This window comes from Trachinotus anak, unplaced genomic scaffold (genome assembly GCF_046630095.1).
Source record: "Trachinotus anak isolate AG129_WGS33_773 ecotype Australia unplaced genomic scaffold, CSIRO_AGI_Tana_v1 ptg000034l, whole genome shotgun sequence".
Lineage (NCBI taxonomy): Eukaryota > Metazoa > Chordata > Actinopteri > Carangiformes > Carangidae > Trachinotus > Trachinotus anak.
This window is the reverse complement of record NW_027273885.1, coordinates 4170891-4188882: the sequence shown is the minus strand read 5'-3', so window position 1 is coordinate 4188882 and position 17992 is coordinate 4170891. Positions and strand designations below refer to the sequence as shown.

The window sequence follows — 17992 nt, the reverse complement described above, 5'->3', positions numbered from 1 at the left end:
ATTCTTTGCCAGGGGCCCCACAGAGTCCAGGGTCACTGCTAATTCTCTGGTATTTCCCCAAAATGTCAAACAATTTTCATGTAATTCTTATTTTTCACATAAGATCCCTTCTCTCTCCTTACTACGCTCTCCTAACATCACAATAGCCTGTTTTGTTTGTGTTTGACCCTTTTTCTTCTTTCTGACTAATTGCTGCCCTGACCTGTTTATTCCCACAGGGATCACTGCAGTTGTGCACACACACACAAACACACACAGCAGTGTACACGGTGAAGTAATGAGCCCACATCACATCGTCATGAATCATAACTCTGCAGCAGATGGCAGCGGGTGTGCGCAACAGTCTGCCATCCCACCGGCTGCTGAGCCCCCACACCAGAGAGGACACAATGTGGTCTCTTCAGCAGCATCAACATGTCGGCCGGCTCGACTCAACCCCGCAGAGCAGCACAGCAACCCATTCAGCTGTCACACTGCCCCATCACAGATCTGCAGCCACAGCTCGTGCAACCGGAGGTTTGTGTGTTTGATTGTTTGAGGGGGACGGAGTTTGTTCACATTTATGTATAAATCCCATGTTTTACTTATGGTAACACAAACTTTTATTTACCTTGATTAAATGAAAATGAATAAAAAGCTAAAAGGCAGATTCAAGATACAAAATGGGACACAAACACTCCTCAAACTCTAAACAGTTAATATAAAAGAAAAACTACTCTGATGTCTGTTTGTTGATAGGATTAGTGACATAACAGCGTCACCAAGAAGCCAAAGAGGAGAACAAACCTTCTATTATTACCTTGAGTCTGAACTGATTCTATAAACATCTTCAAAGAAAACATAAAAAAACAAAGATTAAATAACAACTTGACACGAGAAAACTGTCCAAAAACATCAGTAGTTTTATGAAATAGCACAGAGTTAAGGGTTTAATTGAATAAAATGAAAATAAAATGAATGGATTCGAAGCTGCATAGGGTCCTTTCATGTCTTCCACAGGCCTCTGACTGAGACACATCAGCAGTTATATTTTAATAAAATATGAAGCTGCTTTGATGGTGTGCCACCTTTTTTACTTTGATACCTGATTCATATTTTGGAGGTTGAGCTCCCAGTGTCTCTCTCTGAAACTCACACTGCTGGTTTTTTTTTTTTTTAAAGTCGGCCTCGTCATTATGAACGAGGCTCATTTTAGTGGCTCTACCTGCTTCCATTTACAGTGCTATGAAATAAACACAATCTTCTCTCATCCCCAGAAAATTCATTCAAATTTGCTTATTTAAAAAAAATTACCACAGTTCTCCTCCACATTTGCAAGACTAATAAGACTAATAACTGAACTCAGTGGGAACATTATGTGATCAAATGAGCTCTGATGAATGTCCCATTAATGGTGTGACACATTGGACCTGTTCAATAGGAAGTGAAACACACTTTTGCATCATGTTGCCTTTTTTATTCTCTCATGACGGGGAAACTTTGGGACGAGCAATCAAACAAAACAAGATACAGATACATCCTTCTCTCTCAACGGAAAATAGACGGCTGTGTGTTTGTGCCACTCAGCTCAGTCCCAGTGGACTCTGTCTGTCTCACTTACATAACCGTATCCCGGCTGCATTATCTGTCAGATACAGTCCATTCATGATTCACACACACACTCTTTCCATAGCTGTTTGGTAGTTTCACTTCCATTCCCTTGATCTTTAGCACAGCGTCATAAATAATGCATGAAACGCTATCATTAAGCTTTAACGACCGTTAATAATTAATTCCCCAGATTTAAACTATTTGTCAAACAGTGTTTACTGGATCAAGTGGACAAATCTCACATCCATTTATTGTTCTACTAATTTAGCTGCATTTGCATTTTTACACCAGGCTTTTCAGTAAGAGCTTGTAAATCTGTCAAAGGCTGATCAAGGTCATTATGCATTTATGACATGTTACTGAGGATGATTGACAGATGGTGTGATTGGAAAAGAGCATTATATCAGCTGTGGAGGTGATCGTTGGGAAGCTTAGAGGAGCACGTCTCCAGCCTGAACTTGGCCATGGAGTCGACAAGAGTGGCCATCGTGGCTCTCTCTCTGCTGCTGGCGTTCGGATCTTCCAGTGCCAAAGGTAAGAAAGAAAAAACACATAAGACCTGACTTTGTTTCTAGTGCGTCTACTTTCATCTTCACCAGGTTATTATTCTTCTGTTTCTTCTTCTTTTTTTTTTTGGACACTTCTTGGGAAGCTTCAACTTCTATCTTCCTCTGGGAACTTTAGGGAAACTAAAAATGTTCTGCTCATTTTTGGTCTGTGCTTCTATTCAGATTTCATTCTTTTTAAAAATGTACAATTTTCACTTTATTTTTGCAGTTTTAAAGCTCAAACTGTGAAACTTCCACCCACCGTTGAAGCTTTTTTATCTTCAGCCCCTTAAAACTAATTCATACTTTTAACTAGAATGATCCAACCTTTGTAATTTGTCATGTTAATTCAGCGTTTTCTAATCTCTGTTAAAGTTTTGGGCTCTGACTCTTTATGTTGCGATTACTTACACTCACTGACACTGCAACTGCTTTCACCCGTTACCTGTGAACTGACACTCGAACTGATTCTTCCACCGACAAATACTTTCATATCTTACACTTAAACATTTCAACTGCTTTCATCTTTCATTTTTCACACAACACTTCACCTGCTTTCAGTGGTTAGACACCAAATTACACATTTTCACTGCGTTTTTATTTTACTTTTCTTTTGACATCTCTTGTTTTCATGCAAACCAGCACATTTGGGTTTCGTCACGATAACTCTGACACTCACCTTTTTACCCTGGAGTCAGACGGATTTTCTATTTTCCTGGCTTGTTTTAAAACTTAATCATCTCCACTTCAGGATTTGCTCTCTCCTCTCACTGTGTGCTCTGCTGTTGCCCTCATTTCAGTCTCCCCCTTTCTTCCTATACTGATTCCTCAGCTTCCATCTTTCCTTTCATCCCTTGCACCCATTTACTCTTTTTGTGCACTTTTTACCCTCTTGTTTTTTTAAGGGGCCTCCGAACTTTTCAAACCAGCTCACTCAGTACTTGTGAAGTTGTGTAACTGGCTGCTATCAGCACTTACAGCTTGTTAGTGGCCTACTAAATAAAAAAAGCTACCTGTTACAGCCCAGAGAGATGAACTGTAGATAAGAGAGAGGTATGACAGGTGCTGATACAAACAAACATGCTAATACACACATTCAAATCCCTACGGCCGAAACAAAGAGCAGCTGGGTTTGAAATTCTGCTCATATTGATGTCTGCACAGTTATCAAACAGCACTTTGATTCTGTATTTGTCACGTAACTGCTTAAAGTTTGTTCAAAGCTTAAACATATGTGACTCCAAGTCCTTTAATCTGCAGCATTTCTGCGATTGCACACCATTTTTTCCAAAAAACAAAAAACTAATATCACAATTTATAGCAATTCTACCAATAACACCAACATTTGTGGACTAACTCAGGTGCAACTTGTGTGTTTGCCTTCAGTTGAGGAGGAGAACCCCGAGTTCTGGAGGTCACAGGCACGGAAGACGCTGCAGTCGGCTTTGGACAGGAAGCTCAACACCAATGTTGCCAAGAACATCCTGTTCTTCCTCGGAGATGGTAAGTTACACAACACATTAATTGCCTCACATTAATAACTCTGGACAGCCTCGCCTGTCTGAGTCAGTAAGACAAGCAGAATCAGGAAATACTGTCTGACCCACTATTTGAAAGTAATTTTGCCACGTGTCCCAAGTGTTCCCTCAAAAGAAAACAAGACTTAAATACACTATGGGAGATTTTAATTATAGCAGGCTATGACTATAAAAAGGATGGAGTGAATAAAAGTGTGCGTGCATGTGTATTTGTGTGTGTCTGTGTGCAACAGGCATGGGAATCACAACCTACACAGCGGCTCGTATCCTCAAGGGACAGCTGCAGAACCAGACAGGAGAGGAGACAGTGATGACCATGGACACCTTCCCCAATGTGGGATTGGCTAAAGTATGTGCACACACACACCAGTCAGTTGTTTGTGTGTTACCAAAAGTCACATCTCACAAGACTTTACACTCTGTGCACTAATGACACCCTCTATTCTTAGACCCTGAGCTGAATATGAATGTGATCAGCCCTGTTTCCCTGCACCTGCTGTGTGAGATGTGTACCTTTATGTGCATCATATCAAATTATTAAGCATATCTCTAATTTGACTTCAATTAGCATAGCAACAGTTGTTTCTCAGCTTGTGCACAGATGTGTAAGTACTTGTGTGGGTGCATATTTTGGATTTACAGAACGCACCCCTGTGAGTTTGTATTCAGTCTCAGCAGATGCGCGGTTCAATATAGAGAAAGTCCCACAGAGAAAAAACTCAGTATATTTGGTCAAAGTTGAGTTAAGACCTAAAATTGACTGAAGTGAAAAAATGGCATCTGTAAATGCATAAAAAGTCATTACACCACAATAATACACACAATCACATTACTCCATTCACTTCCACACAAAGCTACAACACCTGACCTACAGTACATCAAGTGAGGTAGCCACAGCTAGCCTTCGCTAATGCTAAAACTATTCCTACATGTTTTTATGCTTGTAATGTTTCATACTACATGTCTTTCATATACACTATACATACATATAATTAGTTATGGTCACACACTGTTTTACTCTGCACACCCTGCATATATTCAGTCATTAATGCAAAGTGATAATACATTTAAAATGTATTGTAGTATTAATAAGTATTATAAAATGTTTTACAAAGATGACACTGAAAAGATCCTACAATACATTAAATATTCATTTGTGTGTACACATTAAAAGTCAGGGTTGTCTATAGAAATGAAGTTGGTGTTAGAAAATGTAAGCAGATGTTTAAAAGATTTTTTTCATTGTTATGGTTCCATTTACTTGATTGATTACACAGCTGTAATTGTTGCTTATGTTTCTGTTAAAGCCTCATTTGCTCGTTTCTTATTATATTCTTTATTTTCTTTTCTCTTCTATTATTTTCTGGTGCAAGAGCAATTTCCCACAATAAAAACATCAATGTTTAAGCTTATGTTTTGTGTGTGTGTGTGTGTGTGTGTGTTGTGCAGACCTATAGTGTGGACTTCCAGATTGCAGACAGTGCAGCTACAGCCACAGCGTATCTGTGCGGAGTGAAAACCAACCTGAACACCATTGGAGTGAGTGCAGCTGCTCGCAACGGGGTCTGCAAGACTCAGAAGGGCAACGAGGTCACGTCCATTCTGAAGTGGGCCAAAGATGCTGGTAAGACTGACAAGTGCAAACACGTAAAAATAATGTGGTATCGTGACCTTTTTGTAATTCTGAGAGTCAACAAGACAATCAAGGGCAGAGCGTTACTCGTCCCCCCTCCCTTCTCATGTATTTTTCTATATGTTTTAGGGATTTGAGATGGTGACATTTGGTTCACAGTGATAATCTAATTATAGTGAAAACCTTAATTTCCTTTATAGAACAGTCTGTCACAGCGGATAGTACTGTGGCCCTGAGAGCTCCACACCCTGCAACTTAAGAAAATACATGCAAATAGAAGACATCTTCATCAGTGTGATAAAACATGTGCTGCAAATACACACAACACCACAGAGGTGTTTCCAGGGGACAGAAAAAAGTGATGAACTATGCTGGGACACACTTGCATGGATGTATTATAATACATTTATTATTATTATAATGAAAATAACTTTTTAGAGTATATTTATTATTGTTATTATAATAATAAATATACTATAATACATCCATTGGTGGTCAATGCTTTTAACTTCAAAAGTCACAAAGCAACAACAAGTGTGTCCCAGCCTGGTTCATCACTTTTTAGTGTCCCCTGGAAACACCTCCGTTGTGTTGTGAGTATTTGCAGTGTGTTTGCAGGGTGTTGAGCTCTCAGGGCCACCGTAGGATAGTGCTGAAAACAAGAATTATTCAGACTTCAGATGGACTTTTCCATTAAACATCTAAGTGGCGTTAAAGCCTGACGTAAGTGCTAATAATCGTTGTTTTACCAATTTTTAAATTTGATGGAGAGCAAGTCATTCTGAACTGTCTCAGTGTGATGCTGGTTTTTGAATAATGGAGCACTGGCCTGGCTCCAGATATCTGAACTGTCCACAGTTCATTGATTCAAAAAGCTCTGATGTTGAGCTCATTGAAGTCGGTGTCTTTGATTCGTAACTGTTGAGCCAGTCAGAGCTTTATAAGTTGGATTAAGAATGAGCACACCATACTTTGTATGCCAGAGCCAGAAAAATGGCAATGGAACAATTTTTACAAAATTTCTACGACAAATGTGAATGAGATCAGCAGCAACTCAGGTTGTTCGTCAGCTTGCAAAAATAAAAACTCTTAAATCAGCACATTTTTTCAGTTGATGTTGAAAACCACTCCAAAGATCCACAACAGACGATACTGAGGGGATGATAATACCGTACATCTTCACAACAAATGGGGTTTTAAAACTTTTTTGTTGAGGTGCAGGCCCCGTTGTATCACACTTTAGTTCATGCTCTTGACAAAAGAAAATCCCTCAGGTCTTAGAGCCAAACCTGATTTTACAGCTGAGCGCTCTGCTGTGAGCTGCAGTGTTACAGGGGCCACCAGGGAGCCGAGGGCAGCAGAAGCCTGCGGCCGCAGGTTGCGCTGCAGGATAATGTGCTGCACAAGGAAGCACCTTGACTCTTATCATGTTCCACTGTTATCAACGAACATAAATATCTCTTAACACACACCCGGCGTGCCATGGCCCTGACCCCAGCACAGCAGAGACCAACACCAGGTGTGAGAATGTGTGAGCCTTATATAGTCCTTCAAGGGCTTTTTTTTGTCTTTGACCAGAGGACGACTCAGTTTATTGTCATAATAACACATTTTACAAATGGTTCTTTCAGCAAAGAATCTGTATGTTGCTACAGAGGAACGTCTAAACCTGCTGTTCCCAGTCTGGGGACGGGGGCCCCTAGACAGGAAAGAGGAAACAAAGACAGATTTCCACATTCAGGCCTTTATGTATCAACAGTAAGTTAAGCATGAAACAAATTGATCTTGTAGGCAAGTCTGTTGGGATTGTAACAACCACACGGGTGCAGCACGCCACCCCAGCAACCAGCTACGCCCACAGCGCCAGCAGGAAGTGGTACAGTGACGCCGACATGCCTGATTCCGCCAAGAAGGAAGGCTGCATGGACATCGCCTCGCAGCTCCTCAAAAACACCGACATAGATGTAAGATTCTCCGTCCTCACATCGCTCTGATGTTAGCTTTCTCTAGGGGCATCAAACTGAATGTAAATATGTGTGTTTGTGTGTGTGTGTGTGTGTGTGTGTGTGTGTGTGTGTGTGTGTGTGTGTGTGTTTCCAGGTGATCATTGGTGGTGGCAGGAAGTACATGACCCCTAAGGGCACCAAGGACCCAGAGTACCCCATGGATTACTCCTCCAGGGGCAAAAGAAGAGACGGACGCAACCTCATCAATGAGTGGCAGAGCCTGAAAACTGGAAAGGTAACGCTCAGTGACTGAGAACGCAGCCTTTAATTACATCATCTCGTTGTTGCCTCCTCTTCTTCTGCAGTGGTTTTTAACAGCACAAGGCCGGAGAACGATTGACCAATTAACTATCTTTTATTATTTTCATTCATGCATTGCATTAATTTGAATTTTCTTGTGCAGATTTTCTGGAAATGTATTTAAAATTTGTGTTATATTTGAATGAAAAGTTGACTGCTGTTGTTGAGTTTTATCAAATGGGTTTTCCAATGCATTGAGAACAACAATAGAAATTCTATTTGCCTCCATTGTATGAGTGTAGAAGCAGAATTTTCAAGGGTGGAGAAATTATAAGACTTCAGTCCTCCAAAAGCAGAGCTATCATTTATTTATTGGTGTTTATTTTGCACCTTATTGAACTTTACATGCTTTGTTAAATCTGCTATAAATATAATTTACTGTGTACACCTTTAAATGCAGAGACACTGTTGCTGCCTGCTAACAGGGAGAAGTGGTCAGGAATGACACTTATTTACACTCAAAACACTTGATGCAAGGAGCTGTGTGGCGTTTCAATCACCACGGTGACTTTCTATTTCTACATCCTCAGTTAACAAGCCATGAATACAACCTGTAAGACCATTACCTGGAACAATATGGAGTGTAAAATTCAATATTGATTTTTTTAAAAAAAAATACTGACCATTAATCTGCAGATTGTAAACAGGTGAGAACATTGTTTGTATTTGAGGATAACGATTTGTGGAGGAAAGAAAAAAACTCATCCAGTGACTAATAATAACAAGAACAAAGACCTTTACTATCTCCCACTCAGTGTGTCAATATGTGTGTGTGTCACACAGGTAGCCCACTATGTGTGGAACAAAACAGACTTTAATGCTGTTGACCCTGAAACCACAGACTACCTCATGGGTAAGTTCTTCTTTTCTTTTCTTCTTTTTCTTTTCTCTCTCCAGCAGAGTGGTACGTGGAGGTAAAGCATTCCCATCAGGCCTTGAACTCAGCATCAATAGATTGTGTCACTTTTGGTTCACTTAGCAGCTTCATCACTTAAGATGTCAGTCTTGAATATAACTCATACTTTACCTCAAATGACGGTGTCTGACCTACATAATGTTTTCAAGATGCAAAAGAATTCACGCAAATTCATTTGTTAAATCCCACAATGGACAGAAAAGTTAAGTGTAGAGGAGAGCGAGGGTGGTTGTAACATTTTTGACGTTTCTGTCTGTATCTTGGAATTAGTGTGTTCAAAGTGTGTGTGTGTGTGTGTGTGAGCCAAGTATGTTCATTACTGTCAGTCATAGTAGTGATAAGAGATTTTAACATATTGATAAAACTGAGCAAAATGTGCAAATGTGTCTGTTCGTCTGTGTATGTGCATTGTACCAACCCAGACTCTTGTAGCTATGAACTAGCTTACCTTACAGCTAACAGCTAAAACATTAGAACTGACAACTATTATGAAAAAAAATCTACATAGAAACACAATAAACAATATATAAATAAGTTAAAGTTTAACTATGCTATCACAAAAATTAATGAAGTAAAAAAAAAAAACTTTCTTACCTCAAAATCATATTTTTCCTTCTAAAATGTGTCTACTTTCTCTCATGTGGAAAAAGGACTAAGTTGAGTATGTACAGAAAGTGTTACAACCATCCCTGGTCTCCCCTCCTACTTTTTGCAAACAATCCCACAATGCAATGGGCTACATTTTACAGATGTTAACTTTACAGTTGCATGACTCAACTGTCTGTGATGATGATGATGATGTAAGTGTCCAAAATCTCAATCTACTGCTCACTATTGAGTAAACGGTCCCCGTACACTATAGAGTTATTTAAAGATACAGTATTTGATTTTTTTTAGCTTTTGAACTCGGGGCCAGTGGATCAACATTATCAGCAGCTCATTCAGTTGTCGTGGCAGATGTGCAAAGGAACAGTCGCTTATTTACACATCCAAGAGAGATGGGGGGAAATTAGCATTAGCATTAGCATTCACTTGAAGTTATGTCTCTAATCAAAGTCACATATTTAGCTCTGTTTCTGGTCTCCACCTACTAAAGAAAAAAATATCTGGCTCTTTAGCAACTAATTGCTCTGATATTTTCACCAGCCAGTTTCCAACTTGTTCTACTATTACTGGGCAGGAAGCAAACTCAGTGTCTTCTTTGTGGCGTGTAATGGTGCGGAGGAGAATCAGTCATCATGCTGTTTCTGGACTGATTGTTTTTGGATTTTTCCTCTGCGCTGAGCTTTATCACCTCCTGTGTGCTGAAAATAGTCATTGTAGTAGGAGGATGGGACGTTCCTCTCTGCTGCACCTCCACTGTAGGCTGATAAAATGGATTTACTGCATTTTTACACAAAGCTTTTGGCTGTTGCATCTTTTTATGTGGTGTTGCCTCTCACCGCTCAGCTCTGTTTGAACCTGGTGATCTGCGCTTCGAGGCAGAGAGGGACCCAAGCATGGACCCGTCCATCGTCGAGACCACAGAAAAGGCCATCCGCATCCTCCAGAAAAACCCTAAAGGCTTCTTCCTACTAGTGGAGGGTGAGGACAAGAGCTTCACCCACCTTCCACACACTCCCATCAATTACTCCGTCAGTCAAAGGTTGGATAACAAAATCCCCTAGTAGATGGTTGGGCTATAAATAGGAAAAAACTGATGGTTTGTCCCTGTGGATCAATTGAATCATTGACCCGGTAGCGATCACAAAGGGGGTCCAAGCGGCAATTAAAAGACCACAACACAGTAATTGTTGCAGTTTGCTAAAACATCGAGGTGTGTTTCATAAAATGACATTTTCATCAATGACATTGAGTTTGTTTCAGGCGATCCTCGTGGCGTCTGCTATATAGAGACGACCTCCAGAATACGTAAGGTTATAGCACAATGGACCCGCTGACTTGACATCGATTGTGCATGCAGTCCAATGAGTTTGCCGCAGTGTGGTCGGCTGGTGTGTTGTTGTTCCACACGGCTGCTTCACCGGCCTCCTCATTCATCTCTCCTTTAATCTAAGGCAGCTGCCTGGGGACTCCATAATGCAACTGAGCGTCTTCACAATGACTTTAAAATAACAGGCAAATGTATAAATAGCAGCAGGCATATGGTGCACCCAATCACTGACAGCTCACCGAGACCACAGCTTATTAACCGCAGTCTATTTCACTTTCCAGTATAGCTGGTGAAGAGGACAGGTGCTGGAAGGATTCGATAATGTTAAAAAAAAAAAAAGAAAGAAAAAAAGATGTTTATATGAGCTACAAATCCCAGGGAGAGGACTGATCTAAAATTCAACTTTGATTCTCTGCAGGAGAATGTGGGACCCGTTTCCCAATTTATGTTTTATTCTGAGAATTATATTTTCAATCATTTCTTTATAAAATAATTCGCCTTCTCACCTCTAACAATGTGAAGGGAAATGAATTGCATTTTTAACAGGTCCCAGAGACGCAGCTTTGGAATTTACCTCACCTCAAATGCACTTATATACTGAAGACTCTCGATAGCTTATTCAAATTAAAATTCACTACATCCCTCAGAGACGTATTGCACTTTCTAGGGATGTTTTCTGAATATCTTGCATATAGACTGAATACTTGATTTAGAATTGTCCAATGACAAAGTCCAAGTCAAGTCAAAAGTTAATTAAGTCTTGAAGTCTCAAATGAAGTTCCCATCGAGTGTCAAGTCAATTAAGAGACATATTCAGGTGACGGCTTCAGGATTTTGAGACAAGTCTGTGTCAAGTCTCAAGTCTGAGTCAAGTTTTAACTAATTTGAGACAAAACCAAATCACATTTCATTTAATTTGACACAAGTCCAGGTCAATTCTTCAGTCACTCCCAACAAGTTATGTCTCAAATCTTGTATAAACAAGTCTCCTCCAAGTCTGTGAAGAAGTGCTGTTCATCAAAATGACTGGCTGTTACCTTAACAGTATTTTTTGCATAACTAAGACAGATATATTTTAATGTATAGGGCTAATTGAATATTCACCGTGTGTGGCTTGTCGTACTGCATTTTTACCAGGCCAAAATCTCAAACTTCAACTCAAGTCTGTAACCAGTCAAAACTGTACTGTAGTGAAGACCAAGTCAAGTCTTTGTGAATCGAGTCCCAGGTCTGCAGCCCCACGACAGTATCTGTTTGACCAAGTGCCTCAATCACATTATTTTCTTTACAAATGTTCCCCTTCTGTGTGAGACAGAAACTATTTCTATATATATTAAAAAAAAAAGCCTCTGACTTCAAGGAAAGTTTTGTGAAACTGAGTCTGCTTAAATAAACAAAGAGAAATGAAATGATTTTCAAAAACCAAGCATTTTTTCTTACTTTTGAGGAAAGTTCGTGTTTGTCTTCTCTACCGACCAGTACCAGCAGCCATTAGTTCACCAGTCATCACCTTTGACCTTTCCCTCTCTCTGTGGTCAGGTGGACGTATCGACCAGGCTCACCACGCGGGCCGGGCGTTCATGGCCCTCCACGAGACGGTTGCCTTTGACTACGCCATCGCCAAGGGCCTTGAACTCACCAAAGAGCACGAAACTCTCACTATAGTAATGGCTGACCACTCCCACCCATTTACCTTCAATGGGTACCCGTTTCGAGGGCAAAGCATTCTGGGTAATTATGCATTGATTTCAGTTCTTTCTTTTTTGCGTTACCAGCATAGTATCAGGTTTGGTAGCAGGTGTAAATCTCCTTTTTCTACACATGAGAAGAGAGTTCACCTCCTCTAGGAGAAGAAATACCTTCTCTTATTCATCCTTTCTTCCCTCCATCCTTCGCTCCATCCAGCTATTCCCCCTCCAGGTGTCTTTTTATCCCATGACAATAGACATCGAAGGTGCCATTTTGTGCCTGGTGTGTGTGTGTGTGTGTGTGTGTGTGTGTGTGTGTGTGTGTGTGTGTGTGTGCACTGCCAGCTTCAGCGCGCCTCTGCCACCAGCAGCTTGACATTTCCTCTGCTTTCTCTCCCCTGCAATTACAGCCTGCGTAAACACATATAGCCAGCAGCCTTTCTGTCCCTCGCCTTTCTATTTCCGTCCCTCGCTGTCTCCCCGTCTCTCCTCCTGCTACCTGTCGCTGGCTGTCGACACTGACGCCCCTCTCTCACTTACATTATTCTCTCCAAGTTCTCCTCGCTCCATCGGTCTTTCTCGCCCGTTAATCTCCCTTTGCAGCACTTCTTTATCGACCTCACTTAAAATCCTTCACTTCTCTGTCTCCTCTCTGTCACTGGTCTCTCTCTTGAACCTGGACATTTAAAACCTGAGATGAACCACAGTCAGAGGGGCAGAGCACAACACCAAGGGTTAAAATGATTTATTGGTTTGCCTGTATTGTACTAGATGCCCTTTGTGTGTCGAAAAGCTGATCTGCTGTCACTTAAATGCAGGAAAATGTCATGTCTTGTTTTGTAGACGCAATTGATTGATGACCAGTTGCTTTCAGTGACAAATACATTGCATTTCCTGTTACACTTCACAATAAAAGCCAACTGCTGTTGCTGTTTTGCCAATTTAATACTTTTTAGAAGCAGAAGTAGAAAAAGTGGGGTTAGCGTTAGCAGCGACTTGACAGAGCTGTGGAGCGGCTGTAGAAGAGTGAAGAATAAAGAATGAGGCTGATAAAATTACAATACAATAACACTGAATTACATTCTGCATCTTTTTCTCTGCCCCGGACGATAAAAGCTACCACAGTAAGAGGTGATCAGAGAATGTAAACACATTGATTTGGCTGCTTCAGAAAATTAAATGTCCATCATAAATAGAGTCAAAAACAAGGTTTGGTTTAATGAAAATCATTTGTTAAAGCCGTGAGCACCACAGAGGTGGTGGAGGAAATCTCAACAGCCTGAACAGATCCAGGTAACTGCGTGAAGCAGTCACTCTTCCAAAGCTGCTACTCTACCTGAGTTATTATTGAAGAATCTCTCACAGAAGTCTAAATGCTGTTTCTAACATCCTGTATCTCCATCCTGCCCAAAATAAGAAGGTAGAAAATCTCTTGGTATGAATATAATCACATTTAAAGGGGCTATTTGTAGGTTTTCATGGGTTTGAATGTGGTTTCTTGCTGGGAACATGTGGTGGTGATTGTTGCTTAACATGAGCTTCAGCCATTGTTGTGTTTACAAGACAACAAGGTTTAAAACGCCCTCTGAGCTGTGCTGCGTCTTCAGGGCAGGTTGGAGGCCACAGCGAGTTGTATGGGAAAGTGACGCTAGCTGGTTAGCGTGCTAACTTCAGTGAAAGGAAATCGTGATACAGACAAGCGTTGCTTTCCACTGCTGGAGGCGGCTGTTGGTCAGTCAACGAAAGAAGTTTGATGCTGAACTCACAACATTTCTTCTAGATTGATAAGCTGCTAATGCTAACGTTAGCAAATCTCACACATAGCTCCTTTAAAGATACAGCACACAGATACATCAGTGTCAGCCTCCAGAAGCCATATTGATTAGGTATTTGTGCCGTTCCCACCTCTCTGCTCTCTCTTTCCTGTCCTGTCCTTATTTTACCCTCCTCCTCCTCCTCCTCTTCCTCTTCCCCCTCCTCCTCTTCCTCCTCCTCTTCCTCCTCCTCCTCCTCTTCCTCTCAGCGGTGCAGCAGTGATTAATGTGCTTGTAAAACTCTGAGCTCTTCATCAGCGGGGAGACTCGCCAGGCTAATGGCTCATCTGGAGACAAACACTGAGATACTCAACGAGCTCTAGACCTCCTGCAGCACCCTGGGGATCCTAAGACCTCTCCTCCGTGTGTGTGTGTGTGTGTGTGTCTGTGCATATGTGCATGTATTAAGCAAATTAAAGCAGAGGGAAGCAACAGAAAAATAAAAACAATAACTCAAAGATAATCTCTGAAGGTCTTTCTGTACTCTCCAGGTAAATCACCGCTGTGGGCTACAGACATGCTGCCTTACACCACACTGATGTACGGCAACGGACCCGGACACAAAATCACCAACGGCAAACGCCCTGATATCCGCAATGTTGACACCAGTAAGACCCACTCACACACAGAATATCACAGGATTCAGCTGAACAGTCAGTAATTCATAGTTCTTTATTTTCTTCAGCTTGGGTGCGTTCAGGGACAGAAACACACAGCGGGAATGAGAAAACTATTTCCAAAAAAAACAAACTGGAATGACCTTTAGATTTTACCCCGCTGTATTTAGATCCATATCTACTAACAGAGTATAACCTTTCACTATAATGCCATTACTTCCTCTCTCTCTGTCTCTGACATTTTTGTGATTTAATTTATAGATATATTCTTTATAAACCACAAAAGAGAAGGACAGTTCAGTTAAGGTAATATGAATGATAACAGGACACAAGTGAATCAACAAAAAATATATATTAAGAGGAGTTTATGCGTTAAAGTAAAAAATGAAAAACCATAAACAGCATGTAAACATAACTTTCCCAACATGGATGATTAAAATTTAATCTAATTTTATCAGCAACAGTAACTAATATTCAGTTATACTTCAGTTAAAGCTGCATTCCTTTATATTTTTGGCCACTTGGGGACAGCGCAACAAGGTTTAATCACAACATAGACCTTATTAAGTTGTTATAGCTACATGTTAACATAAAGCAAACACTTGGCAACATTAGCATTAATTTGTTGTTGTGTTTATGTTCATATGATGAATAAATAAGTGTTTTAGCTCCGTTTTGATGTATTGTTGATATAAAAAATATTGATTATAGCACCTTTAAAGTCAATTAAACTATTGGACACAGTTGTAATGTAATGTGAATCTACTCATTGTGATTTTTTGTTGCAAATACTAAAAGAATATATGTAATATATGTAATATATGTAATATTTCCGTGTCTTCCAGAAACCAAAGACTACGTCCAGCTGTCTGCAGTGCCAACAGAGTCGGCCACCCACAGCGGAGAGGACGTGGCGGTGCTCGCCCGTGGACCCATGGCCCACATCTTCCAGGGCGTCCACGAGCAGAACTACATCGCCCACGCCATGGCCTACGCCGCCTGTGTGGGCGCTGACCTGAGGCACTGCCAGGGGCAAACTGAACCACCTGTGGTTCACACCACCTTCACCAATGATAGGAATGGGAGCAGTGGAGCTCACGGCTTAGCCGCTCTGCTCAGCAGCCTCCTCAGTGTGCTGGTAGCTCATACGCTGTTGATGTAAGACCCTTCTCCTTGGTGAATCCTATTGATCTCCTTCCACTCGCCACATTAAAGGGATTAGAGGTCAGGGTGGAAGAGGAGCGGGGAGGGATTCAGGGACTTGCTCAGAGAGCGGATGTGTACCGCTGTGGCTTATTGAACCAGGGTGTCCCCGTCTCCCAAAGGATGAAAAGAATCATTAATATTAGTGCCCATTCTCCAACTGGTGAAGGAGGACGGGCACCAACACTGTACAAATTACAACCAATTACTGAATCCCTCTTATACCAATAAAGCTGTCCTTGAATAGAGAGTTGGTCTGTCACTTTATTAATATTAATGTAAACCAACATAAATTTCATGAGTTGCTTTCAGCTTTTTCAGCCTATCAGATAGGTTTTTAAATTGTTTATTAGATATAAGAAGTGAAAGAAACTATGAAATTATTCCTTAAATTTATCTGAAAAATTCAAAATTGCCAAATTTGCAGACACATTGTTTTATTGGAAAGAGAGAGTTTCCATTATCTACATTAAGTTTCATATTGAAAAATACAGTTTTCTGTTGTCCTTCTTATTGAGAGGAACAGTTCAACATGCTAATTTCCCCCTATAAATGTTATTTTTACATTTCCGTTTATGTAAAAATTAAAAAACAGAACATGCAACACATAAATAGGATGCAGAGGGCTGGACTGGTCTTTTCTCCATTTCCAGTCTTTATGCTAATCTAAGCTGCAGCATCATATTTGGAGGAGTGATATCGTCTCTTTTAACTCTCAGCAAATAAAGCAAATACTATTCCTTGAATTTATGTTTATATTTATGATTTGGAACATGAACTTATTCCAAGATAAATTATTAATTACCCATCAGTGCAATTACTGTTATTTTGAGATAAATTTGATCATTGCAGGGAGCCTACATACAGCGATTCTCCTCAGGCTGCTCTCTGTCAGAGCTTGCCAGCATGCATTATATATACATATATATTTTCATATACAGCGTCTGTCAGACCGGATGAGCACGATTGAATTGCTTTGTATATTTGCTAAAACAACACAGATGAGTGATGAGTGTAAAAATGGCTCTTCGCTCCTTTGATCCTCTCCTCCAATATCTGCAGTGCTACCTGAGGTTCCAGGCGGCTGGGGTTGACGACATTACTACAGCAAACCATTAATAATGCAAAATACTTATAGATCAGCTATTTTTATCTGTGGGTGACAGATTGTGGTAATTATTTTGGACATCTGTTGGGGTTTGGAGTTTATTAAACGAGTTTTTGACTCTCCTTGTACTCATTTAGACTGGCCTGGAGGCCGTCATTTGTGTTTCCAATGATAGGCCTGCTCGCGTCTTTTACACACATTCAGTCCAGACTCATTTATAGATCATTTATAGATTTATAGATAGAAGCTCAACAGCGTGAGAGAGTGTCATCTCGTTTGTCTGGTACTGAAGTTATATTTATGGCTAGAAAGGAGGCGGTGATCAGAGACAGCACATGTTCTCAGTGGTCAACACATATATTATCTTCTACATCTGAAGCTGGAGAGGTTTCATCAAAATCAGTTTTACCATTACAGTACTAAAAAACTGACATCAAACCTAGCATGTGTACATGTTTATCTGCCCATAATGTTAAAAAATATCATCCTGAGCCCAAAATAAGCTTTAAAAGATTTTAGCACAAAGTCCAGTTCACGCTGAACCAGGTCTTGTTGCTGCCTTCAGGAGACTGAGTCGCTCTGTTCTCATGAAGATGGTTTAACTGTTGTCATATGACCTCAGTGTGAAATTTCATGACACATGTATGATCGCCTCTTATTGTCTCCATGACAACGTGCAACCCCATCAGCTGAGGGAGCTCACACAGGCATGTTCAATAGCTTTGAGAACAACAAGTAAAATGGGCCTGGTGTTATTATTATCATTTTTTTAAACAAGCTGTTTATTGACATGTCTTTTACTTCCCTGTATTATGTAATCTTGTAAGGACATGTATAATAATAATGACAAAGACATGGATCTATACGTTTGGATCTATAGCAGACATGTTTGTGCAGCGCTGAGGTAATAAAGTCATGTAATAACATAACATGTAGATGTACTGTAAGTGGATTAAACATAGGCAGATCGTTCTCTAACCGGAGGGTCGCTGGTTCGATCCCTGGCTCCTCCAGTGCATGTGTGGAAGTTTCCCTGGGCCCGTGATTGTGTGCAGCATCTATTGTAAAGCGTTTTGAGTGATCAATAAGACTAGAAAA

General features: G+C 40.6%; 1 protein-coding gene across 1 annotated transcript; it reads left to right on the top strand.

Moving 5' to 3' along the window:
• Positions 1 to 1778: 1778 nt before the first annotated feature.
• On the top strand, positions 1779 to 16036 carry alp3 (alkaline phosphatase 3). The gene is made up of 11 exons (XM_071471905.1): positions 1779 to 2124; positions 3525 to 3641; positions 3910 to 4025; positions 5126 to 5300; positions 7101 to 7273; positions 7410 to 7550; positions 8399 to 8468; positions 9981 to 10115; positions 12004 to 12195; positions 14458 to 14574; positions 15429 to 16036. The coding sequence occupies exons 1-11, from the start codon at positions 2055 to 2057 to the stop codon at positions 15743 to 15745; spliced, it is 1623 nt and encodes a 540-aa protein (XP_071328006.1). The 5' UTR covers positions 1779 to 2054; the 3' UTR covers positions 15746 to 16036.
• The last annotated feature ends 1956 nt before the right edge of the window (positions 16037 to 17992 follow it).

Coding starts and splice junctions, on each gene's coding strand:
- alp3 (XM_071471905.1), top strand. CDS start 2,055: ATGGAGTCGACAAGAGTGGCCATCGTGGCTCTCTCTCTGCTGCTGGCG. Junction 7,274..7,409: donor TCAAAAACACCGACATAGAT/GTAAGATTCTCC, acceptor GTGTGTTTCCAG/GTGATCATTGGTGGTGGCAG. Junction 10,116..12,003: donor CTTCTTCCTACTAGTGGAGG/GTGAGGACAAGA, acceptor CTCTGTGGTCAG/GTGGACGTATCGACCAGGCT.